Source organism: Hyperolius riggenbachi, chromosome 1 (assembly GCF_040937935.1).
Source record: "Hyperolius riggenbachi isolate aHypRig1 chromosome 1, aHypRig1.pri, whole genome shotgun sequence".
In the NCBI taxonomy this organism is placed as follows: domain Eukaryota; kingdom Metazoa; phylum Chordata; class Amphibia; order Anura; family Hyperoliidae; genus Hyperolius; species Hyperolius riggenbachi.
The window spans coordinates 651,325,285-651,352,177 of NC_090646.1; the positions used below are offsets into that span (position 1 = coordinate 651,325,285).

General features: G+C 47.1%; 1 protein-coding gene across 10 annotated transcripts in view; it reads left to right on the forward strand.

Moving 5' to 3' along the window:
- The window catches only part of UBAP2 (ubiquitin associated protein 2), a 132,844-nt gene that overhangs the window by 36,579 nt on the left and 69,372 nt on the right, over window positions 1-26,893 (forward strand). For 9 of the 10 annotated variants that reach the window (XM_068251723.1, XM_068251749.1, XM_068251736.1 and 6 more), the window contains exons 2-4: window positions 13,578-13,711; window positions 19,736-19,813; window positions 26,128-26,238. In XM_068251723.1, coding sequence (XP_068107824.1) covers window positions 13,619-13,711; window positions 19,736-19,813; window positions 26,128-26,238 — 282 coding nt within the window. In that variant the 5' untranslated portion in view covers window positions 13,578-13,618. The remainder of the gene's footprint in view (window positions 1-13,577; window positions 13,712-19,735; window positions 19,814-26,127; window positions 26,239-26,893) is intronic. The other variant, XM_068251744.1, reaches the window with a different exon arrangement.

Genomic DNA, 26,893 nt, shown 5'->3' on the forward strand with positions numbered 1-26,893 from the left:
CACAGTGATGTCACCTGATCCCTGAAGGGCGACATCAGTTAGCTGTATGTACGAGGTCTTAAAGTGAACCAAAGATTAATCCCCCCCCCCCCCCCCCCCCCATGTATTTTACCATAAATATCAGTGGGAACATTATGCCGGGCATAGACTGGTCGATCCGGCGGCCGATTAGCCGCCAGATAGACCCGAGCCGCATCCCCGCTCGTCTGCGTGGATCGACTCCCGCTCGTCCCCGTTGGCGGTCCTTATCAACTGCTCGATTCCCTTCCATGATCCGCCGGCGGGAATCGAGCGGGCGCGGGTTGAGCGGCATGATCGGGCCACCTGAATATTATCAGCTGGCTGGATCAGCTTGTCGATACACGGTGCAGAAACGTACCGTGTATCACCAGCGTTAGAGAGGACACCTACCCTGCTCTCTGCTTCTTTTTTCCTTGTTTAGCCTGCTTCTTATCAGCCCTAATAAAATCCCCGACTGAGCATTCAGTCTGGCTTTGCTCAGGAATCATTACAGCTGAGTCATTATAACAGAGCCAGAAGGGGGCAGGCTTGGGCTTGAAAAGACATCAGAGAAGACAGACAGACTCAGCTATGATTCCTGAGCAAAGCCAGACTGAATGCTCAGTCGGGGATTTTATCAGGGCTGGTAAGAAGCAAGCTGAGCAGTGCAGGATGAAGCAGAGAGCAGGGTAGGTGTTTTCTCTAATGTTCCCACTGATATATATGGTAAAATACATGAGGGTGCTTCGTTTGTGGTTCTCTTTAAATTTGACACCTACAATAAGAGAGGCTGTCATGTTTATTTCATTTTTAAATACGGTTATACAATGTGCTATCAGAATTTGTGTTTAGTTGGGTTATAAGAGGCTGCTGATAAGTATGCATACTAGCTGGTTTCCCACCCTGTCAGTGGTGAACGAGTCAGATCAGAATGTAACTGTGACCCAGTTTCAGTTTCGCCCTGGCTTCCTGACCATTGTTTATCTAGCTTGAAATGCTTTTGTCATTCTTTCCAGTGACTCTCTGCAGAAGTGATATCGCTGAGCAGCGTGTTCTGATTTATGGGAGAGGGTAGAGCCCAAAAGTAATGTTGTGTACACACTTGAAAGATTAACCCATTCGCGTTCCGTCGGTTTCACTTGAGAAATGTTCACCTCCCATTCATTAGCCTATAACTTTATCACTACTTATCTCAATGAACTGATCTATATCTTGTTTTTTCCGCCACCAATTAGGCTTTCTTTGGGGGGTACATTTTGCTTAGAGACACTTAACTGTAAATGCATTTTAACAGGAAGAATAAGAAAAAAACTGAAAAAAATCATTTCTCAGTTTTCAGCCATTATAGTTTTAAAATAATACATGCCTCCATAATTAAAACTCACGTATTGTATTTGCCCATATGTCCCGGTTATTTTACCATTAAAATTATGTCCCTATCACAATGTATGGCGACAATATTTTATTTGGAAATAATAAAACAAAATATTTTAATTATAATAATAAAAATTACGGGCAGCACGGTGGCGTAGTGGTTAGCTCTCTCGCCTTGCAGCGCTGGGTCCCCGGTTCGAATCCCAGCCAGGGCACTATCTGCAAAGAGTTTGTATGTTCTCTCCGTGTCTGCGTGGGTTTCCTCCGGGCACTCCGGTTTCCTCCCACATTCCAAAAACATACGGATAAGTTAATTGGCTCCCTCTAAAAAATTGGCCCTAGACTACAGTACTTACACTACATAATATAGACATATGGCAATGGTAGGGATTAGATTGTGAGCTCCTTTGAGGGACAGTTAGTGACAAGATATATATATATACTGTACAGCGCTGCGTAATATGTCGGCGCTATATAAATACTTAATAATAATAATAATAATAATAATTTGGAAATAAAGGTGCATTTTTTCCGTTTTGCATCCATCACTATTTACAAGTTTAAAATAAAAAAAATATAGAAATATTTCATCTTTACATTGATATTTAAAAAGTTTAGACCCTTAGGTAAATATTTACATGTTTTTTTTTGTTTTTGGTTTTTTTTATTGTAATGTTTTTTTTGTTTTATATTAAACATTTTATTTGGATAGTTTTGGGAGGGTGGGAGGTAAACAATAATGTAAATGTGTGTTGATTTTCATTTTTTTTTACTTTTAGTTGTAGTATTACTTTTTGGCCACAAGATGGCGGCCATGAGTTTATTTACATTGCGTCACTCTAAGCGTAACACACGCTTAGAGCGAGGCAGGGGGGAGGTAACAGCCAGAAAAGGCGCAGCTTCCGAGAGAAGCTGTCGCTTTTTCAGCGGGGGAGAGGAATCAGTGATTGGGCACCATAGCCCGATTCACTGATTGCCTGGCTAACGAACCGTGGGCCGGGAGCGCGCGGTAGCGTGCATTGTTCCTGGACGTAGTTTCTACGTCCAGGAACCAAAATAAGTTAATGAAAGATCAGAACAATTTTACCCCCTTCCATGTAATTTGAGAGCCATACTCTACACCAGGGCTGCCCAATAGGTCGATCGCGATCTACCGGTAGATCGCGACCGCCTGATTGGTAGATCGCGGCCTCCTGGCCGCATCCCATTGAATTTTGTGGCCAGCAGCTGTAGAACGCGGCCGCTTGGCCGCGTCCTATCAGATTCTGCTGCTGGCCGCTGATTTGTTCAGGAGAGGAGAGAGGCGCAGCTGAGAGGCCAGGGCGGCAGTGTCATGGCTGGGGGCGGCGCTGGCAACACTTCCGCCTCCTCTCACGCTGGCCATTGGAGCGCTCCCTCAGCAGCCTGTGTGATGAAGGCTGCGCGCACGAGGTGTCATGGCTGCCCGCATCGCTGCTGCACATGGCCTGTACGGGGAGGCCTGTACGGGGAGATGACAAGCCTCCACAGTTGAAGGGAGGTAAGTGATTACATGTGCCCGCCCTATACCTAACTAACCTGTACTGAAGGCACATATTTAGCTAACCTGTACTGAGGGGGACTTATACCTAGCTAACCTGTACTGAGGGGGACCTATACCTAGCTAACCTGTACTGAGGGGGACCTATACCTAGCTAACCTGTACTGAGGGGACCTATACCTAGCTAACCTGTACTGAGGGGACCTATACCTAGCTAACCTGTACTGAGGGGACCTATACCTAGCTAACCTGTACTGAGGGGGACCTATACCTAGCTAACCTGTACTAAGGGGGACCTATACCTAGCTAACCTGTACTGAGGGGGACCTATACCTAGCTAACCTGTACTGAGGGGGACCTATACCTAGCTAACCTGTACTGAGGGGGACCTATACCTAGCTAACCTGTACTGAGGGGGACCTATACCTAGCTAACCTGTACTGAGGGGGACCTATACCTAGCTAACCTGTACTGCGGGGGACCTATACCTAGCTAACCTGTACTGAGGGGGACCTATACCTAGCTAACCTGTACTGAGGGGGACCTATACCTAGCTAACCTGTACTGAGGGGGACCTATACCTAGCTAACCTGTACTGAGGGGGACCTATACCTAGCTAACCTGTACTGAGGGGGACCTATACCTAGCTAACCTGTACTGAGGGGGACCTATACCTAGCTAACCTGTACTGAGGGGGACCTATACCTAGCTAACCAGTACTGAGGGGAACTATACCTAGCTAACCAGTACTGAGGGGACCTATACCTAGCTAACCTGTACTGAGGGGACCTATACCTAGCTAGCCTGTACTGATGGGGACCTATACCTAGCTAGCCTGTACTGATGGGGACCTATACCTAGCTAACCTGTACTGAGGGGGACCTATACCTAGCTAACCAGTACTGAGGGGAACTATACCTAGCTAACCAGTACTGAGGGGACCTATACCTAGCTAACCTGTACTGAGGGGACCTATACCTAGCTAGCCTGTACTGATGGGGACCTATACCTAGCTAACCTGTACTGAGGGGGACCTATACCTAGCTAACCTGTACTGAGGGGACCTATACCTAGCTAACCTGTACTGAGGGGACCTATACCTAGCTAACCTGTACTGAGGGGACTTATACCTAGCTAACCTGTACTGAGGGGACCTATACCTAGCTAACCTGTACTGAGGGGACCTGTACCTAGCTACGTTTCGGGGGGGGGGGGGGGGGTTTGGTGCATTTAAAACGTCGGTAGATCTCCTGGCCTCGGCGAATTTTAAAGTAGCTCGCGAGCCGAAAAAGTGTGGGCACCCCTGCTCTACACAGTCTATTCTATTGAGCTGAACTCCCCATCAGATAAAAATCTTTGCAATATGCTGTACACAAAGATGCTGTACACTTTCATTAATCTTTCAAGTGTGTACTTAGCATTAGATTACTCTCAGATCATATAACTGGAGTTTAGAGGGTCTTGACTGGCTTCCAGATCCTACAAGAGCACTAGTAGCAGCAGACCAGCTGCTGTGCACCTGGGGAACGCATTTGAGGGAGGAATAATAATACAATGGTAATGCAGCACTTTTGGATGAGCTTGTAAACTGTCTATAGTTAACTTAGTTTTCAGTATCAATATCCAGCCAAGTTGATCATAATAATCTAGACTGGCAGAGGTAGATGCTGCTACATGGCCACTTTTCGATTGACCAGGCTGGAATCCCCCCAAGTGTATCTGTAGCCCCCAAGGCCCATGGTTGGTATTGCAGGTTCACCTGTCACACCAGCGTGGCCCTCGCCCCCTTCGGTGTCCTTTTCGGTTGCCTGTACGAGCCACTGTACCACGTGGCATGTACTGACGTCACTATATGCAGCTGTGTCATGGTGTACAGGTGCTCGCAGTGCACACATGATGGTCGATCCTTCTCCACTCACCTCAGGCCCTGAGAGGGGTACACATTCACTTGGTGGAAGACCAGGCGGAGTCCGATAATGGGAGGGGGGACAGCTCAGCTGGAGGAGGTGGCAAGTATTACATGGATGTGGCGCGACCTGGTAGGCAGAGGTGGCATATGTTACCAGGGCTGTGAAGTCAGTCGGAGCAATTTTGGGTACCTGGAGTCGGTGGTTTCATAAAATAAGAAGTCTGAGTTGCATGATTTTTGTACCGACTCCACAGCCCTGTATGTTACGTGGGGAGGTGGGAGCGGAAATTTTTAATATGGCTGCATAAGACAGAAAAATAGATCTTTAGTGCACTGTATAGATGCTTGCTTCTTGGCTTTTGTTCTATAGAAAACTAGTTTGCCTTTTTAAAACAGAAGGTATTTGCGATTCAGGTTGGAGTGAGCATATGCCTCCCACAATGCATCACTGCTGAATATGCAAACCCTCCCTTTGTTGTCCCTGTAAGCTAGCCACACCTCCAGAACAGCTGGAATGCAATGATGTGTCAGCTTGTTAATATTACAGAACCAAACTAATCCATCATGCATACAGACTATTTTGGATTGGGTGATCACTATCAGTGCATGGCATGGATTAATGCGAACTCCTAGGAGTTCTGGGTAATCTGTAACTCTGTATGTTCTATGGAGAGGGCCAGCATCAGGGGGCACTAAATGTCATTGTGGGACACCTATTTGTGCTAGATTTCAGTCCAGCTCTATCTCCCTCTGCTCTGTGTTTAGTTGGAAAATGGCCGCCGTTGTCTGCATTTGTGGACATCGGCACCCATTTTCTTGTAGGCCTGCTCTAAATAGACGGTGGATCTCAGAAGTGAGGAGGGGATAGAGGTGTGTGTGTGTGTTGGGACGTGGCGAGCGGCGATGCTTAGCTCCACCCATTGTTTCGTTCCCCTCCTTTGCCAGCTAAATGCCTGATGTCGTGAGTACGTCATGCGCTTGCACAGAGCACTCCCAGCCGCACACTGTGGGACGCGCACAACCGGGCCAGCGCCTGCGCACTGCTGCTCGACTCCGGCGACCCGGAGGAGGTTGTCGGAGGGCATTTAGCTGGCAAAAGGAGGGGAGCGGTGGGCATCAGGACATCATCAGCTCGTTTCGGCTCTGGTATCCGTTAAGGTTTACTGATAAGTTAAACGCCACCCCCCAACAAAATCGCTAATGATTAATTAGGACAGCATCAGAATCTATTCACAGCGGCTCCCGACGCTTCCCGACGATGTGTTGGTGTGAGATTCAGCCTGCCGGATCAGAACGTCTGGCCAACACTATTGTTTTACCGTCTTGCCCCTCTTTCTCAATCATGCGCCGCGTGTCGTTCCAGGTCGTTTCAGGTGTGTTCAGACGTTGCTACAGCCAAAGCGGTCAGCAAGACTGCCAGACAACTGGTATTGTTTAAAAGGAAATAAATATGGCAGCCTCCCTATCCCTCTCACTTCAGTAGTCCATCAATGCTGATTGTGTACAGCTTGGAATTGGGACAATCAAAGTTGACAGGAAGTGCATTTGATTGGCTCAGTTCCAATGTGCATATAGCTGGCATTAAATTTGCATGCAAGGCAGAACTATTCGCATCTCATTGACCGTCTCTAATGACAGCTGAGAAATGAATGGCAGGGAGTAAATATTTCTTACATAAATACCGCAGAGCATCTCTGGTTCCAGGACAGTTGGCCAAGCTCCATGGCGATAGGCTGCCAGTCTCATAAGCTTACTGTACCTGTCCCACTTCCAAGCCTGGCATTACCGTCACTGGGCCGCTAATCATTAGCTTCATGGCCTCCGCTGAGACTTCACGGCTTTTACAGACTCCAGTTATCTCATTAAACTTTTATATAACAATGTAGCCTGGGCCGTCTGTTCAGAAAGTTGCTCAGCCGGCACTCTGCCCTGTACACTTCATCAATGAAAGCTGGAGGGTTCTTTTTTTAAACACCTAAGCACTAGTTCATTCAGCCCCAGTTTTTCAAATATTTGCGTTAAAGTGGGGTAAGACTGTGACATAACATTCAGTAATAATGGCGTCAATTCACCAGAGGTTACCAACCTATTTATCTCTTGGGAGGTAATTTACCTCCTGTGATATCTCCAAATAGCAATTCTCCAGAAGTATAGGGGAAAATATCGACAGAGAGAAATGCAAGAGATAAATGTGAGATAAGTATGAGATAAATAAGTGATAGTAGTTAGTTTTTCTCCAAATCACAATTCACCAGGGAAGAAAGGGGGTGTGGCCATTCGTTATGTTTTCATCTCTTTATCCCCTGAATGAACCTGGAGATATCGTGGTTTTCACACAGCAGCTGCTGCTGTGGAAGATGGAGCCTTTTGAGCTTACTCTGTTAGGCCTGGTGCACACCACAAACCACTAGCAGATCCGCAAAATGCGAGCAGATTTTGAAACGCTTTTTCTTATTTTTCTGTAGCGTTTCAGCTAGCATTTTGCGGTTTTGTGTAGCGTTTTTGGTATAGTAGATTTCATGTATTGTTACAGTAAAGCTGTTACTGAACAGCTACTGTAACAAAAACCGCCTGTCAAACCGCTCTGAAGTGCCGTTTTTCAGAGCGGTTTGCGTTTTTCCTATACTTAACATTTTTTTTTTTTTAGATTCTTTATTTCTCATAGTGATTTACAAACATAATATACAATCATATCCCATAAAACTCAAACGGGTTATTCTAAATACATAAAACACATCACTTCCCAAAGGCACATGGAGGCCTGCTTTATCCATTTGTTCTTTTTACATGCAATTATATTAATCAGTTCTAATATCCCCCCTTCTAGTTCAATGTTGGCAAATTACCCTCACTCCATTTTCCTTCCCCCTCCTGTTCCCAACCCGCTTGTCACACTTCCCACCCCCTTTCCACCGTGAGTCCGAAGACTCCCAAACAGTCCACATAAAAAAGACCACAAAAAAAAAAAAAAAAAAAAAGGAAAAGAGACCAAAAAAAAGAAAAAGAAAAAAAAGAAAAAAAAGGAAAAAACCCCCAACCAAGACCCTTCACCTGTTTCCCTGCTCCTCATCCCTACCCCCCTGCCCCAGGTCTGCCCTCCCCATATTTTACCACCTCTCTAGAGGGCTTCCGAGCGAGGACCATAATTAATCATGTCTGTGCCCCACCATCCCCATACAGCCTCTTATATTTTTCAGTGTGTTTAAACTCTTCCCATTTCTCCCAGGTTTGTCTATGTTGCTCCTCTTTACCCACCAAATATTTTGTTAGTTCCTCCAGTCTTTGTGTTCTAGTTATTTCTCCTATCCACTCCGTTAGTGTGGGAGGTTGCTGTGTTTTCCAATGCCTTCCGATAAGTATTCTTGCAGCGTTGACCAAGTAACTGCATAGGGATTGTCTATATTTCCTAATTCCCCATTCATTATGGTGCAGGAGAAAAAAAGCTGGATCCGCAGGGAGCTCCTCCCCTAGGATCCCCCCCCCCCCAGCCGTCTCACTCCCCCCCAAAATCCACACAGTCTATTGCAGCTCCAAAATATATGGAGATATGTACCCCTCTCAGTCTGGCACCTCCAGCACCCGGGGTCAAAATCTAAATACATAGTCCCTAATCTATCTGGGGTGAGATGCCACCTGGTTAATAGTTTAAACCCTATTTCTTGTATTCTGGTCGATATTGAGGTTTTATAGGAAAGTGTTATAATTTTGTTCCATTGAGCATCTGTAAATTGGTAATTCAGTTCATCCTGCCATTTCTTCCTGTAGGGCTCACTCGCATCTCTCTTATCATTTATCATTCCATAGATCTTAGCTAATGACCTTCTGCCGTCCCCTTCCAGACTGCAAAGTTGCTCAAATTGCGTCAACTCTCTAGCAAAGTCTTGTTTTCGTCCTTTTGATAGTAGAAACTGCCTAAATTGCATAAAACTCCACCAGTCTAAATCTTCTCGCCCCCTTTGTTCTTTTATTGTATCTAGGAGTTTCCAATCTCCCCCCTCCATCAGTTCACCTGCTCTAACCCCTCCTGAGTCTCTCCATCTCGCATATTGCTTTCTACTAGACCCCTGCATAAACCTGTCATTATCTACTATCGGCATGAGCGGGGGAGGGCAATGGAGACAACTCGTGCTTTACCTTCAGACTGTTAAAGATTTTAAGCGTGTGATTCACATATATTCCTGCCGAATGTGTAGTCCTATAAGTATGTGTGGTCCACGGGGACAGTTGTAGAGGGATACCAACCATATTCTGATCCATTTCCACCCATAATTTATGTTGTATATTTTTATGCCAGTCTACAATTCTAGCTATTATTGCCGCCAAATAATACTACTTAGGGTCTGGCAACGCAAGTCCACCATGGGCCTTCCTTTGGGTCAGCAGTAGGTACTTTGCTCTAGGAGGCTTATCCTTCCATACAAATCTTGTAAATTCTCTTTTTAGTGTCCTGAAGAAGATCTCTGGTACCGGTATTGGTACTGTCTGATATATATAAAGCAGTCTGGGGAGCACATTCATTTTTAATATATTAGTTCTTCCTATACTTAACATTGAGGCAGAAACGCCTCCGCAATCCAAAATCTGCTGCAGCCCGGGAGTATGCGTTTCTGAAAAACGCCTCCCGCTCTGGTGTGCACCAGCCCATTGAAATACATTACCCAAGCGTATCCGCAGCCGTAAGCGGATCGCAAAACACAGCCGAACCGCTCTGGTGTGCACTAGGTCTTAAAGCTTGCTTCTATTATGAGGAGACGAAGGCGCAGGAGGGAGGGTCTGTTTAATCACCCCTCGTATTTTTCATGAGAGAGCAGTTCTTGATAATTTTACTGAGACAGAGGTGGTGAAGAAGTTCAAACTCACTCGTGATATGATTTATGATATGATCCGGCAGTAAAAGGCGGGAATACTCTGGTCAGGTAGTGGTAAAACTCTGCCTCCTACCCACAATGCTTCACTTTCAAGCTTACAGAGAGGAAAAGTATCCCATGTAAATCATTAATACCGATTACCTAACTCTCTGCTTTCTCACACTTTCCTCATGCATATCTCTCCATTATCCCCTGCTATCGAACACTTTTCTCTCTGTCCTCTCACACTGGTGAATTGACTCCAGAGTGTTAAAATACCTCATGAGATAAACTACCTACCTTTTTTCTCTTAGTAAATCCTCTCTGGTGAATTGACGCCAATGTGTTTTCCTACATTTTAATTACCCTTACAGTTACTATATGTAGTTTTGTGCACATGTAATATTGTCTGCCAAATTCCCAAAGTACGGTTTATCTGCTCTGCAAGTTGCCGTTGCATTTAATTGCATCGCTGCTGTATTTATATATTTAAATCTATCTAGTGATCACTTCTCAGCTCTTTCTGCTTCTCAGCTCAGTTTTGGCAGTTTGGTAATATTTATATTTACATTCCTTTGTCGGATACATTTTATTAAACAAAAGATGTTTACTAAACCTCTTCAGATGCCGTTTAACCACTTCGCATCCATACCTTGTTTTCAACTTATTGACCAGAGTAGTTTTGACAGTTTAGCTATGTCCCTATTTAATCAGAAATAACTTTATCCCTACTTATGACACAGAAATGAAATATATATTGTTTTTTTCAAGACAAACTAGGCTTTCATTGTATGCCATTTTTTTCCCTCAAACAATTTTGTTTTCTAGGAGTTTTAATTGCAAAACACAGAAAAAAATAGAAAAAACATGTATTTCTCAGTTTTACCAATTCCAGTTTAAAAATAAAAAGTGCTACTGTAGATAAAACACACAAATTTTGTTTGGCTATTCTTACTGCTTATCACAAAACTTAGATTATGTTCCTGTCACAATTTATGGTGAAGATATTTGATTCTGAAATAATGCTACGGAGTGTGTTTTTCACTATGAAATGAGAAAATACAAGTATTTTTAATAGTAAAAATCAATCTCATTCGCTCAGGAAACTTATATTCCCATTCACCAATTAGTCCTGCATCAGATAGTACCAAAAATGTGCACAGGAGCAAGCCCAATTCTGCACAGCACTGCTTCTGCTACAAGACGTATATCTACTGACCTGTGGCTTAGATGAAGTCCCAGAGGACGTATATCTACTGACCTGTGGACGAAGTGGTTAACTGTCTGAATGCTGTTCTGCTACAAATTTTTTTTTTTTTTTTTTTTTTTTTTTTGTGGTAGTAGATTTTATGCTGTAAAACTTTTAGAACAAAGGGTAAATGCTGGGTTTCATACCCCTTTAATTAGCAATAGGTAAAGTTTTTTTGTGCAAACTGCGGTACATGCAGTTCTGAATAGAGTAGATTGCAGAGTACTACATCTCCCAACATGCACTGCGGTGACTGGGAACACACACACACACACACACACACACACACACACACACACACACACACACACACACACACACACACACACACACACACACACACACACACACACACACACACACACACACACACACACACACACACACACACACACACACACACACACACACACACACACACACACACACACACACACACACACTTCCAGCACAGGCGCTTCAAGCTAGGGAGAAGCCTCCTGAAGGTAAGTAAAGCTTGCCACCGCCCCACACTATTTACGTGCCTCCCTCAGTGAGGTTTGTTTTATGAATTTGAAAGCCTTGTACACGCTGTAGACTGAGCAGAGGCATGAGTTGGACTGCTTCAACTTAAAATCTAGTGTGTGTACAGCGGTCCCCGACCTCCCTCGGTGCCTCGGCCAGCAATTAGTCTGGCTAATCGTCTCAGCTGAGCGCATTTTTCTCCTCACTCACCCCGCCCACTCTCGGTGCTCCAGCCCTTCTCCCCATTGCATAGTAACAGAAGTTGAAAATGGCCTTGACAGCCTAGGCGCTGAACTGTTGCCTAAAGCTAAATACCCACTGGCAGATAATGGCCAGGCGCCAATGGGCAATCGTTCTGGCCAAATCTGCAAGCATCGGTTGCGCCGTCAGAAACAAATGATTGTGTACACAATCGTAGCTAAACCCACGAAAGTCAATGAGGAGCAGATCGGTCCTCTGACTTAACAGGACATGTTGGTGGTTCAAAAATTTAATCGCTGTGGTTGGTGTGCGACATTAAACATTGTTTAACAAAAGTTTAAGATGTTGCACAATAGCATGAAAAATATCCTTAGTCGCAAAAAATTCCTATGCAACGGAAGAGATGGTCGCACCACGTGGCAGGTCCAGAACTACGTTACTGTGCGGCTTCTGCGTTGAGTTGTAGCAGTCTGCATCGGCCTGGAAGTCATGTTAGTCTATGGCGATGCAGGCATTTTCAACCACTTAATGACAACCAGACTTATAAAAACGTCTTGCTAGAGCCTCTTAATGGCTCCAGGACGTTTTTATAAGTCAAACGGTGCTGCTGTGTGTGTGCACGTGTGCGCTCCCGTGCACGTGAGATTAGTGAGGGGAAAAAACACCTTTATTTCCAAATATATTGTCACTATACTTTGTACTAGGGACATAATTAAAATCTTTTGATAACCAGAATAAATAGGCAGATAAAATGTGTGGGTTTTATGCACAGTAGCACTGTTTATATTAAAACTATAGGGGATGAAATTGGAGAGAGTGAATTTTTTCCTTGTTTTCCCTTTAAAATGCATAGAAAATAAAGTAATTACTGAAAACAAATAACCCCAAAAAGCCCAGTTGGTGGTGAAAAAAGATATAGATCATTTCATTGTGACTAGTAGTGATTAAAGAGAAACTCCGACCAAGAATTGAACTTTATCCCAATCAGTAGCTGATACCCCCTTTTACATGAGAAATCTATTCCTTTTCACAAACATACCATCAGGGGGCGCTGTATGACAGATATTGTGGTGAAACCCCTCCCACAAAGAAATTCTGAGTACGTACTCTTGGCAGTTTCCTGTCTGTGAACCTTGCTGCATTGTGGGAAATGGCTGTTTACAGCTGTTTCCAAATGCCAAAAAAGCAAGCAGCAGCTACATCACCTGCCCACAGTAAAAATGTCACCATGTAATAAATGTCAGAATGTAAATCGGGGATTAAAAAGATTTTACAACAGGCAAACACTGACTAAATCATGTATACATAATTATTGTAAAAATGAAGCACTTTTTTTATACAGTATTTTCACTGGAGTTCATCTTTAAGCTATTGGCAAATGTAAGGAATGAGAACGGAAAGGTGAAAATCGCTCTTGTCCGTTAGGGTAAAAATCGCTTTGGGGTGAAGTGGTTAAACAATTACAGCTGGGGCCGCGGAAGCGCATTTTTTTACAATACACTTCCGTGCACTTCCGCACACCCCAAAAGCAGGAAGTGACCGCAAGCACACATCACTTCCTGCTTGGACAAATGCCAGATGGGGAATACCGCGTAGTAACACTGTATTCCCCTAATGCCTGTTTTGTGCGACGTAGCTGCCTCACCGCCATTTTGCAGTTTTAAACCGGCCTCAGGGATCGAGTACCAATTCCCTCCCACTCCCTGGTGACAGTTGCCATAGGTGTTTGAGGATTTAGTATGCAGTTATATTTTTCACTAATTTTATTGGCTTTTTTTTTGTTTTTGTTTTTTTTTCATCTGCTGCAAATTTCCCACAAGCAACGCAAGTGCAGTACTGAAATATAATTGAATAGTATTCTCAGATTCAGATGTAGAAAAAAATAACTTGGAAACTGTTGCTACATTGTAACAGACTTGCGGGTTTCAGTCCAGTTGATGTGCTAACAGAGATTTTCTTTTCTCTCTCTTTCAGATTTTCTATTTTGTACATACATTGTTTTGTATATACTGTATATGATGACTTCGGTGGGAAATGAACGTACCCGGGGCACTCGGGAAAAACCACAGATTCCAACTCCACAGACACAACCACAGAAACAGGTACAGGTAGGTCTTCACCGCTCCGTCGGGTGATTTAATCTGTAAGTGTGTGGGGGAGGAGAGACGGTTTTATGACTTTAGTATGTTTTGCCGTTATTAAAGTGGACCTGAACTCTTGAACAGGACAGAAGCAATACCTAGAGAAATGCACCCAGTATGTATGTATGTGACTGTGTGCTCCCGGCCGCAGGTACTTGATCTAGGATGCCCACAGCCGATCTGGAAAAGGCTGCAGGGAGTCATTTAGGCTACAAAGGAGGGGGGCGGAGGAGAACAGGGTGCGGTGGGCTTGAGGACAGCTTCCCATACATGTCTGCTCCCCCCTGTTTTTCCAATTTCTTTCTGCTCTCATATCCTTTAAGGGTAGTCTGAAACTAAATCCCCCCCCCCACCCCCTGAAAGAAATAAACAGATACTTGCCTAAGGAGAGGGAAGACTCTGGGTCCTATAGAGCATTCCTGTTCCTCCTACGGTTCCCTTTCCAGCACTGGCTTCCCTTTAGACTGATGGGCGGGTGAATGCTCTCTGCCGTTGTGGGAGGCTTCGGAGGTCTTCGGCAGCCCGAGTGCTCCTGAAGACAGGCGGCTCCTTGCTGTGGATGTATGAGTGCGTGAGAATACATGCTAGCGCATGCGCAGTACAGAGCGGCCCCAGCACTCAGGCTCCCGAAGACGGCCGAAGCCTCCCGCAGTGGGGAAAATGAACGGGGGATCCTGCGCGGGAGCGAGTGGATCATGAGAGGAACGTGAAGGCTCTAACGCAGTTCCCCAACCATGTCCTCAAGGTCCACCAACCGTATGTTTAGCTGAAAACCACAAACCTGCACAGGTGGGGTAATTAGTACCTCAGGAAGGGCCCGCTTCTATAGCACTGAAATGTGATAGCCGGGAAATCGCCTGAAAATGGTGCAGGCTACAAATTTGCAATTGGCGATTTGCGTTAATCGCCAGCGATTAAAGCGGAATATAACCCAGAATTTCTTCTTTGCGCTAATAGATTATTCATAGAACATCATTCAAAGGGTTGAACACAGGCTTTAGAAGCTCACAAAGCAAAAAACGGTACTTTTGGGAAGCTATAACTTATAAATGAATAATAATACTTATGCACAAATGCAAATATGATAACCGTATGGCATATAAAAAGTAGGAAAACATGTTTTTATTGAATATTATGTCAGGGTTTTAAACCGCTTTTATGCAGATGGCCCAAGTGAGAATGGGCCTATAGGATATTATTGCACTAGCGCTTTAAAAAGCGCTAGCGCTTGAGCAGTTTGCCGAAATTGCTGGCTAAACGCTCTAGTGTGAATAAGCTTGAAAGCTGATTAACTACCTCTGTGGGTTTCCACAAAACATGCACTGTTGGCCTTGAGGACAGGTTTGGGGAACATTGCTCTACAGGACCCAGAGCCTTCCCTCTCCTTAGGCGATTATCTGTTTTTTGGTATGAATTTCACTTCAGACTCTCAAGATATTTCATGAATGCCCTGTTGGTTTGTCATGCAGTATGTCTTGGGATCTTCTTCATGACCCCACCTCGCTGGCATCCAGTTCACAGCTGTAACTCTGCGAGCTGCTTGTCTCCGATATGAGCTCAGAACCTTCTGTTCCCCGCAGGAATGCTGTGCAGGCTGATGGCTTCATTGAGGAGCCCTTACAGAGTGCAGATACATAACTCTCTCATTATAGCCATACGGAACTCGCCTAGCTGAGCTGTCCAGGTTATCAGAGAGACCTCTGCACTGCATTAAAATATCATTTAAACACAAAGAAACAGCATAACAAGCACATTTTAGAGCCACCTCCCTAAAATCGCCGGAGTCGGGCAACAGAGCACAGGTGCTGGCCCGGCTGTGCGCGTCCTCTGCGCATGGCGTAATCGTGACGTCACGTGCAGAGTGCTCTCAGCCGCGGACATGCGCAGACGTGCCTGAGCTCTGATGCCTGACTCTGGCGACCCGACAGAGGCTGCCGGGGCATTTAGCTACGAAAGGAGGGGGGACAGAGGAGAATGGGGGGGGGGGGGCTTTTTGGTTCTAGTATCTGTTAAAGAGGAACTGTAGTGAAAACATGGTTAATAAAATAGCTTATTTTTTTACAATATTCAGTTATAGATAATTTAGTCAGTGTTTGCCCATTTTTAATCTTTCCTCTCCCTGATTTATATTCTGAAATTTATCTCAGGTGGCGACATATTTAGTCTCATTAGATGATCTGTATGGAATGTTTACTGAGAGTTCTATGCACAGAGGGAGATATTACTGCTTGCTTGGCAGTTGGGAAAAGCTGTTCTTTCCAACAATGCAATGAGGTTCAAAGACAGCAAACTGTCGGGACCATGGTCATGACATCACACTGTGGGAGGGGTTTCATCACAATATCAGCCAAACAGTCCGTCTCTCTCTCTCTCACACACACCACACACACTTACCTACCTTCTGTCCATTCTTGTGTTGCCAGGAAGTGGATGTATTGGCTCTATGGTATAGAGTTAGGACCAGCACTAAGAAATACCCAGAAAGCTCATGGGAACCCAGTACCATGTAGAAGGTATAAAGGGTTTAAAGTAAACCTGAGATGGTACACTAACACTAAATTATACTTACCTGGGGCTTCCTCCAGCCCCATAAGCAATGTGGCTTCCCTCACCGCCCTCCTCAGCCTCTAGGCGTTATGACTCCCAGTAATCCAGTCAGTCGCCGCTAGTCATGGGCTTCTGCGCATGCTCAGGTGTGCGTACTCCCCTGAAGCATTCTGCGCCTGCACAGTACTACAGCACAGAACGCTCCAGGGGACGGGAGCGTGACAAGGTGTGTGCCCACGGCCAAGCTGCACACCCGCTGAAGGCAGCGACTGCCCGGATTACCGGCAGTCATGGAGGCCTAAAGGAAGGGACAAGGAGCATGGCGAGGGAGGCCAAGGTACTTAAGGGGCTGGAGGAATCCCCAAATAAGTATAAATTGGCGCTAGTGAACCATCTCAGGTTTACTTTAAAGTGACCAAAAAGCCCTCTTTTAACCACTTTTTCCCCTGCTACAGTATATCTACGTAATCTGTGGCGCCCTCCAAGCCACGCAGATATACTGACTTGCCCTGCTGTGCACGATCGGATGCGCTTCAGAGCGCACCCCCCGGCACTGACAGCTGCATTACTAATTGGTGAAAGGGAACATGTCCCTTGTAGCCAATTAGTGACCCCCCCCCCCACCACCACCACCCCCGTGGATGAACGATCACCTCTGTAGCCAACAGCAGTGATCCTTCATCTCTCCCCCTCCGTGGTCGGATCGTTAAATTCCCCTGCAAGTTGAATATCTCACCTTACCTGGTTCCTGCGATCATGTTGCAGCTCCAGCCTCCATTCACCGTTCTTCACTCAGCCCTGTGACGCTGAATATCCAGGTCCCGGCTTGATGAGGGGACCCGGGTGTTCGGTATCACAGGGCTACGTGCACCGTGGTGAATGGAGGCTGGAGCTGCAGGATGATCGCAGGAACCAGGTAAGATGCGAGATTCTCCTTGCAGGGGCATTTTTTTAACGATCTGACCATGGGGGGAGGGCGCTAAGTGTTAAGGGGGCACATCTGGCTATTTATAACAGAGGGTGGGGGTTCTAAATCTGAAGGGGGGGTTAGTTTGAAATGATTATTGGGGCCCATCAGGGTAACGGGAGTGGGGGATTTCATAATGGAGGGCACATCTGATGGTCCTGGGGGACATGACTTAATACTGGGGGCACGTATGGCTATAATGGGTCGGGGGAGCTAATCCTGGGGGCACATCTGGCTATAATGGGTAACATTGATCCTGGGGACAGATCTGGCTATAATGAGGGGTGCTTTATTGGGTACGCATCTTTCTCGGGGAAACATCTGGCAATAATGGAGGCTGATATTAGGGGGCACATCTGGCTATAATGGAGGCTCATATTGGGGGGCACATCTGGCTATACTGGGGGGGGGTCTGATACTGGGCACACATCTGGCTATCTATACTTGGGGGACTTAATACTGATGGCATGTCTTTTAGCTACTGTAGCACTTTTTATTTTTTACTAGAATTGAAGAAAACCTGAGAAATAATGCAATTTTAACGGTTTTCCCTCTTTTTTTCCCGCTAAAATGCGAAGAAAAAAAAAATTCTTGGGACAAAATATCCCCCAATGAAAGTCTAGTTTATCCTGAAAAAAACGATATCCAGATCATATTTAGGTGTCGTGAGTAGGGATAAAGTTATTGCTGTTTAAATAGGGACATAACTACAATGTCAAAACTGCTCTGGTCCAGAAGGGGAAAACAAGGTCTGGATGCGAAGTGGGTAAGGAACTTACGTGGTGACATTTAGTAAAAAAAAAAAAAAGTTCAGTGCCAGACTCCTGGTCGACCTCACCGCCCAGGTCGGGTTATCATGCCACAGGTAAAATGGCAGCTGGAGCTTGCCGGCAGTCCGCATTGATGCAAGTGCGGCTGCGCAGCTCTAGAGCCTCCCCACGATCCACGTACAGGAGACAGCCTGTAGCGAGGACATGGCGGGAGGAGCTCTAGAGCTACACAGCCGCACTTGCATCAATGCGGACTGCCGGCAAGCTCCGGGCGGCCATTTTACCTGTGGCGGAGATAGGCGGAAATAGCCAATCGCTGTCGGACCGCTCTACTGCGCAAGTCTCCTGCGCAGTCGAGCGGACCCGACGGAGATCGACTATTTTCACTTATCTCCATGCGGAGAGCCGCAACAGCGCCCCCCGCTGGAACCAGGAAAGGTAAATAAATCGGCAAAAAGGTAAACGGAGCTATGGTCCCGCCTGCGACACCATCTGCACTATTAGAAACATAAGATGCTGTACGTCTTCCCCGTAGGCTGAAGCTCCGGGACACAGCAGCATAGAGCTGGGGGTAAGAGGAGGATGCAGCTGGACATCAGAGAACTTGGTGGATGTGGGGAACAGCGGAAGACCCAGCAGAGGAGATAGGGGGACAAAGGAGGACACGGCTACAGAGGGGGACACCAGGAGGAAAGAGGGACAGAGGGGCACACCAGGAGGACAGAGGGGCACACCAGGATGAAAGAGGGACAGAGGGGCACACCAGGAGTAAAGAGGGACAGAGGGGCACACCAGGAGTAAAGAGGGACAGAGGGGCACACGAGGTGGATCCAGCAGAGGAAGAGGCGGCACTGTGGGAAAGGCAGGAGCACACACAAGCCAGCAACTTATGTTAATAGAAATATAAGACATCCCCTAAAAATAAGCCCTAGCACATTTTTTAATTCAAACCATATAACACGGGTATGCAAGTCTCCACAGGGGTTAGCAGCATGCAAACTACTCCACATGATCATTGGTAGTATATCCTCCACAGCAAGTTCGAATCAAGGACATAGGGGCCCATATGCAACTTTTTCTTATGAGTTTAGTGATATTTTTAAATCTAATATAATAAAACCTAACTGTCCCTGCTTACACCTGTCCCTGTGTCATCAGGTCGCTGCTTTTTGCTATTGTGCATGCGCGCAGCACGGACAGCCGTTGGGACAGGAGGACGGAGCCAGTTAGCCGGGCGGACGTATGCGCACTGACATGCTGCGGTGTGAGACAGACCTAGAGCCCGGTTTTTTAAACAGGCTTAGGTCTACTAGTTTGTCAATAAAATGCCCCTTTAAATCACCAGCAAGCTAGAAAACAAAATATTGTTCATAGTACTTTTTCACCTATTTTTCGTAAGTTTTCAACTGCAAAGACCTGAAAAATTATTTATAAATGAAGATGAAAAATGATCTCCTAGGAGAAAACTCAGGAGCAAAAAGTAACTGCATATGGGGCAGGGTTGCTAACACTCCGGTAAGCCCTATAGTATGGCGGTGGGCACTTGTGATTCGCTGCAGCGCCAGTGCTGTATTTACTATAGTGGATTCAAATACAAAGGTCTGCAACAGGATCAGTTTAAGTTTTTGTATCTTTTGTAACACATAAGGATCATACAAATACTAATTAAGTCTGAGGTTGAAGTGTTTTGTTGCTCTTCTTCCGTAGGCAACAGCCGAGCAGATCCGCCTCGCACAGATGATCTACGATAAAAATGATGCAGATTTTGAAGACAAAGTTAAGCAGGTAGGCTGAGCAGCAGTAGAGGGTAAGCTGTATTTCCGTGACAGCGGAGAGGTTACTGTGTTTAGCTGTATGCGAGTGGTGCGCCTGTGACAGCTGAGAGGTTACTGTGTTTAGCTGTATGCGAGTGGTGCACCTGTGACAGCAGAGAGGTTACTATATTCTGTGGTTTAGCTGTATGCGAGTGGTGCGCCTGTGACAGCAGAGAGGTTACTGTATTCCGTGGTTTAGCTGTATGCGAGTGGTGTGCCTGTGACAGCAGAGAGGTTACTGTGTTTAGCTGTATGCGAGTGGTGCGCCTGTGACAGCAGAGAGGTTACCTTGTTTAGCTGTATGCGAGTGGTGTGCCTGTGACAGCAGAGAGGTTACTGTGTTTAGCTGTATGCGAGTGGTGTGCCTGTGACAGCAGAGAGGTTACTGTGTTTAGCTGTATGCGAGTGGTGCGCCTGTGACAGCAGAGAGGTTACTGTGTTTAGCTGTATGCGAGTGGTGCGCCTGTGACAGCAGAGAGGTTACCTTGTTTAGCTGTATGCGAGTGGTGTGCCTGTGACAGCAGAGAGGTTACTGTGTTTAGCTGTGTACGAGTGGGTCGCCTGTGACAGCGGAGAGGTTACTGTGTTTAGCTGTATGCGAGTGGTGCGCCTGTGACAGCTGAGAGGTTACTGTGTTTAGCTGTATGCGAGTGGTGCACCTGTGACAGCAGAGAGGTTACTATATTCTGTGCTTTAGCTGTATGCGAGTGGTGCGCCTGTGACAGCGGAGAGGTTACTGTGTTTAGCTGTATGCGAGTGGTGCGCCTGTGACAGCGGAGAGGTTACTGTGTTTAGCTGTATGCGAGTGGTGCGCCCGTGACAGCGGAGAGGCTACTGTGTTTAGCTGTATGCGAGTTGTGCGCCCGTGACAGCAGAGAGGTTACTGTGTTTTGCTGTATGCAAGTAATGCGCCTGTGACAGCTGAGAGGTTACTGTATTCCGTGGTTTAGCTGTATGCGAGTGGTGCGCCTGTGACAGCGGAGAGGTTACTGTGTTTAGCTGTATGTGAGTGGTGCGCCTGTGCCAGCGGAGAGGTTACTGTGTTTAGATGTATGCGAGTGGTGCGCCTGTGACAGCGGAGAGGTTACTGTGTTTAGCTGTATGCGAGTGGTGCGCCTGTGACAGCAGAGAGGTTACTGTGTTTAGCTGTATGCGAGTGATGCGCCTGTGACAGCAGAGGGGTTACTGTATTCTGTGGTTTAGCTGTATGCGAGTGGTGTGCCTGTGACAGCAGAGAGGTTACTGTATTCTGCGGTTTAGCTGTATGCGAGTGGTGTGCCTGTGACAGCAGAGAGGTTACTGTGTTCTGTGGTTTAGCTGTATGCGAGTGGTGCGCCTGTGACAGCAGAGAGGTTACTGTGTTCAGCTGTATGCAAGTGGTGCGCCTGTGACAGCAGAGAGGTTACTGTGTTTAGCTGTATGCGAGTGGTGCGCCTGTGACAGCAGAGAGGTTACCTTGTTTAGCTGTATGCGAGTGGTGTGCCTGTGACAGCAGAGAGGTTACTGTGTTTAGCTGTATGAGGTGCGCCTGTGACAGCAGAGAGGTTACTGTGTTTAGCTGTATGCGAGTGGTGCGCCTGTGACAGCAGAGAGGTTACTGTGTTTAGCTGTATGCGGTGCACCTGTGACAGCAGAGAGGTTACTGTATTTAGCTGTATGCGAGTGGTGCGCCTGTGACAGCAGAGAGGTTACTGTGTTTAGCTGTATGCGGTGCACCTGTGACAGCAGAGAGGTTACTGTATTTAGCTGTATGCGAGTGGTGCGCCTGTGACAGCAGAGAGGTTACTGTTTAGCTGTGTGCGAGTGGTGCGCCTGTGACAGCAGAGAGGTTACTGTGTTTAGCTGTATGCGAGTGGTGCGCCTGTGACAGGAGAGAGGTTACTGTGTTTAGCTGTATGCGGTGCGCCTGTGACAGCAGAGAGGTTACTGTGTTTAGCTGTATGCGGTGCACCTGTGACAGCAGAGAGGTTACTGTATTTAGCTGTATGCGAGTGGTGCGCCTGTGACAGCAGAGAGGTTACTGTGTTCTGTGGTTTAGCTGTATGCGAGTGGTGCGCCTGTGAAAGCAGAGGGGTTACTGTGTTTAGCTGTGTGCGAGTGGTGCGCCTGTGACAGCAGAGAGGTTACCTTGTTTAGCTGTATGCGAGTGGTGTGCCTGTGACAGCAGAGAGGTTACTGTGTTTAGCTGTATGCGAGTGGTGTGCCTGTAACAGCAGAGAGGTTACTGTGTTTAGCTGTATGCGAGTGGTGCGCCTGTGACAGCAGAGAGGTTACTGTGTTTAGCTGTATGCGGTGCACCTGTGACAGCAGAGAGGTTACTGTATTTAGCTGTATGCGAGTGGTGCGCCTGTGACAGCAGAGAGGTTACTGTGTTCTGTGGTTTAGCTGTATGCGAGTGGTGCTCCTGTGAAAGCAGAGGGGTTACTGTGTTTAGCTGTGTGCGAGTGGTGCGCCTGTGACAGCAGAGAGGTTACTGTGTTTAGCTGTATGCGAGTGGTGCGCCTGTGACAGCAGAGAGGTTACTGTGTTTAGCTGTATGCGAGTGGTGCGCCTGTGACAGCGGAGAGGTTACTGTGTTTAGCTGTATGCGAGTGGTGCGCCTGTGACAGCAGAGAGGTTACTGTGTTTAGCTGTATGCGAGTGGTGCGCCTGTGACAGCAGAGAGGTTACCTTGTTTGCTGTCACAGGCACACCACTCGCATACAGCTAAACAAGGTAACCTCTCTGCTGTCACAGGCGCACCACTCGCATACAGCTAAACACAGTAACCTCTCTGCTGTCACAGGCGCACCACTCGCATACAGCTAGAGAGGTTACTGTGTTTAGCTGTATGCAAGTGGTGCGCCTGTGACAGCAGAGAGGTTACTGTGTTCTATGGTTTAGCTGTGTGCGAGTGGGCAGCCTGTGACAGCAGAGAGGTTACTGTGTTTAGCTGTATGCGAGTGGTGCGCCTGTGCCAGCGGAGAGGTTACTGTGTTTAGCTGTATGCGAGTGATGCGCCTGTGACAGCAGAGAGGTTACTGTGTTTAGCTGTATGCGAGTGATGCGCCTGTAACAGCAGAGAGGTTACTGTGTTTAGCTGTATGCAAGTGGTGCGCCTGTGACAGCAGAGAGGTTACTGTGTTCTATGGTTTAGCTGTGTGCGAGTGGGCAGCCTGTGACAGCAGAGAGGTTACTGTGTTTAGCTGTATGCGAGTGGTGCGCCTGTGCCAGCGGAGAGGTTACTGTGTTTAGCTGTATGCGAGTGATGCGCCTGTGACAGCAGAGAGGTTACTGTATTGTGTGGTTTAGCTGTATGCGAGTGGTGTGCCTGTGACAGCAGAGGGGTTACTGTATTCTGTGGTTTAGCTGTATGCGAGTGGTGTGCCTGTGACAGCAGAGAGGTTACTGTGTTCTGTGGCTTAGCTGTATGCGAGTGGTGCGCCTGTGACAGCAGAGAGGTTACTGTGTTTAGCTGTATGCGAGTGGTGCGCCTGTGACAGCAGAGAGGTTACTGTGTTTAGCTGTATGCAAGTGGTGCGCCTGTAACAGCAGAGAGGTTACTGTGTTCTGTGGTTTAGCTGTGTGCGAGTGGGTCGCCTGTGACAGCAGATAGGTTACTGTGTTTAGCTGTATGCGAGTGGTGCGCCTGTGACAGCAGAGAGGTTACTGTGTTTAGCTGTATGCGAGTGGTGCGCCTGTGCCAGCGGAGAGGTTACTGTGTTTAGCTGTATGCGAGTGGTGTGCCTGTGACAGCGGAGAGGTTACTGTGTTTAGCTGTATGCGAGTGATGCGCCTGTGACAGCAGAGAGGTTACTGTATTCTGTGGTTTAGCTGTATGCGAGTGGTGTGCCTGTGACAGCAGAGGGGTTACTGTATTTTGTGGTTTAGCTGTATGCGAGTGGTGTGCCTGTGACAGCAGAGAGGTTACTGTGTTCTGTGGCTTAGCTGTATGCGAGTGGTGCGCCTGTGACAGCAGAGAGGTTACTGTGTTTAGCTGTATGCGAGTGGTGCGCCTGTGACAGCAGAGCGGTTACTGTGTTTAGCTGTATGCGGTGCACCTGTGACAGCAGAGAGGTTACTGTGTTTAGCTGTATGCGAGTGGTGTGCCTGTGACAGCAGAGAGGTTACTGTGTTCTGTGGTTTAGCTGTATGCGAGTGGTGCGCCTGTGACAGCAGAGAGGTTACTGTGTTTAGCTGTATACGGTGCGCCTGTGACAGCAGAGAGGTTACTGTGTTTAACTGTATGCGAGTGGTGCGCCTGTGACAGCAGAGAGGTTACCTTGTTTAGCTGTATGCGAGTGGTGTGCCTGTGACAGCAGAGAGGTTACTGTGTTTAGCTGTATGCGAGTGGTATGCCTGTGACAGCAGAGAGGTTACTGTGTTTAGCTGTATGCGAGTGGTGCGCCTGTGAAAGCAGAGAGGTTACTGTGTTTAGCTGTATGCGAGTGGTGCGCCTGTGAAAGCAGAGAGGTTACTATGTTAAGATGTATGCGGGTGGTGTGCCTGTGACAGCAGAGAGGTTACTGTGTTCTGTGGTTTAGCTGTGTGCGAGTGGGTCGCCTGTGACAGCAGAGAGGTTACTGTGTTTAGCTGTATGCGAGTGGTGCGCCTGTGACAGCAGAGAGGTTACTGTGTTTAGCTGTATACGGTGCGCCTGTGACAGCAGAGAGGTTACTGTGTTTAGCTGTATGCGAGTGGTGCGCCTGTGACAGCAGAGAGGTTACCTTGTTTAGCTGTATGCGAGTGGTGTGCCTGTGACAGCAGAGAGGTTACTGTGTTTAGCTGTATGCGAGTGGTATGCCTGTGACAGCAGAGAGGTTACTGTGTTTAGCTGTATGCGAGTGGTGCGCCTGTGACAGCAGAGAGGTTACTGTGTTTAGCTGTATGCGAGTGGTGTGCCTGTGGTAGCGGAGAGGTTACTGTGTTTAGCTGTATGCGAGTGGTGTGCCTGTGGTAGCGGAGAGGTTACTGTGTTTAGCTGTATGCGAGTGGTGTGCCTGTGACAGCAGAGAGGTTACTGTGTTTAGCTGAATGCGAGTGGTGCGCCTGTGACAGTGGAGAGGTTGCTGTGTTTAGCTGTATGTGAGTGGTGCGCCTGTGACAGCGGAGAGGCTATTACTGTACCCTGTGCCGGAAGGCCTGTATTAGGTGCAGACACACACTGACAGCTGCTGAATTATTGCCTGTGTGTGGTTTCTGCATGGAGGGCATTGGCTGCCCCAGTGTGAACAGCTGCACAGGGCCTCTATTTATGGGCCAACGAATGACGACTTTACCCTGTAGTTAAAATTGGTGTTGTGCCTTTGGAAGCACATGTCGTATGTGTTGGTAATTCTGTATATTTTTATTCCAGGTTGCTTAAAATAGTGGCTACAAAAATTGCCTTTAAAGAGACTCCAAACAATATAACAAAAGAAAAAGTTTTCTGCTACCCATATATGTAAATTTAAATCCGTCGTCCAATAGATTGTTTTTTTGGGGATGTTTGCTTTTGTTCTACTCGAGAAATAGACTATAAAATAGTATAAACCCCTCCCCACTTGGGGGAAAAAAAAATGATTGCGCTTTTCTCCAGGCAGACTAAAAGCACCAGAGCTGCAGCCACTAAGGCGCGCTCTATAGGCTGTAGCAGTGTTATGGAGTCTGGCCCAATGACTCCTTACTGAATAGGGGCTGGCTTACTGAATAGGAAGAGCCAAGATTTGAATCCAGCCACATCCAGTACAATACTCCCCCGGAGGATCCAGTCACACTCCAGTCAGGGCTGTGGTCGGAGTTGAGAAATTGGAGTCACAGCAATTTTGGCGTCCCTCTGGTCATAAACTGAGTCAGGGGGTTTTTTTTTGTACCGACTCCACAACCTTGACAGCAAAAAGATAAACTCAATGAAATGATCAGAAAAGTTGGTCATACATTACTTTTGATATATGGCCAGATCGACCATTAGATAGATCCCACTCTTATAGAATCTTACCATACCTACTAATACATTTAGTTGGTACTGGAAGGAAGTAGTCTCCATGCTCGCCTTACATCATGACGTTTGTGTTTTCTCCAAGTGATCTTGTTTCCTCCCATAAGCCAAAAACAGGCTGGTCCATTTGGCTTCCCCGCAAGACCGGTCCGTAGACCGTGACGAGGTCATTAGATGCGATCTGACTGTGTCATTGTACTCTGTGTATCCTAGGAGAAATCTGTCAACGCTGCATAAATGCGTGACATAGAACAATGAATGAAAATGTGTGTGTAATTGCAGTAATTAGGAATTCCCTGCTAACCATTCCCCCGTTTTACTGTGTGCAGCTAATGGAAGTGACAGGAAAGAACCAGGATGAGTGCATCGTAGCTCTACACGATTGTAATGGGGATGTGAACAGAGCCATCAATATACTGCTGGAAGGCAACTCCGATACGGTGAGATCAGCCTCTGTGCTTATACTGCGAGTTAGTAAGAATATATACTGTGCCCCCCCTTGCAGAGCGTGCATTGGAAGCACCCAGAGAAGCATAGCTACCTCTCCCCACTCCAGCTTGCAGTCTTGCATCTCCCCAACTGCTTCTTAAAGGGGAACCCCAGGTGAGAAGGATACAGAGGCTGCCATATTTATTTCCTGTTAAACAATTCCAGTTGCCTAGCAGTCCTCCTAAACCTGTGTCTCTTAACCTGCTGAGCGGTCTGGACGAGCTCAGCTCGTCCAACACCGCCAGAGGCTGCCGCTCAGGCCCTGCTGGGCCGATTTTTGTCAAATAAAAAGCAGCACACGCAGCCGGCACTTTGCCAGCCGCGTGTGCTGCCTGATCGCCGCCGCTCTGCGGCGATCCGCCGCGAGCAGCGGCGAAAGAGGGTCCCCCCAGCCGCCTGAGCCCAGCGTAGCCGGAACAAAAAGTTCCGGCCAGCGCTAAGGGCTGGATCGGAGGCGGCTGACGTCAGGACGTCGGCTGACGTCGATGACGTCACTCCGCTCGTCGCTATGGCGACGATATAAGCAAAACAAGGAAGGCCGCTCATTGCGGCCTTCCTTGTTTATTCTGGGCGCGGGAGGCGATCGGAAGATCGCCTCCGGAGCGC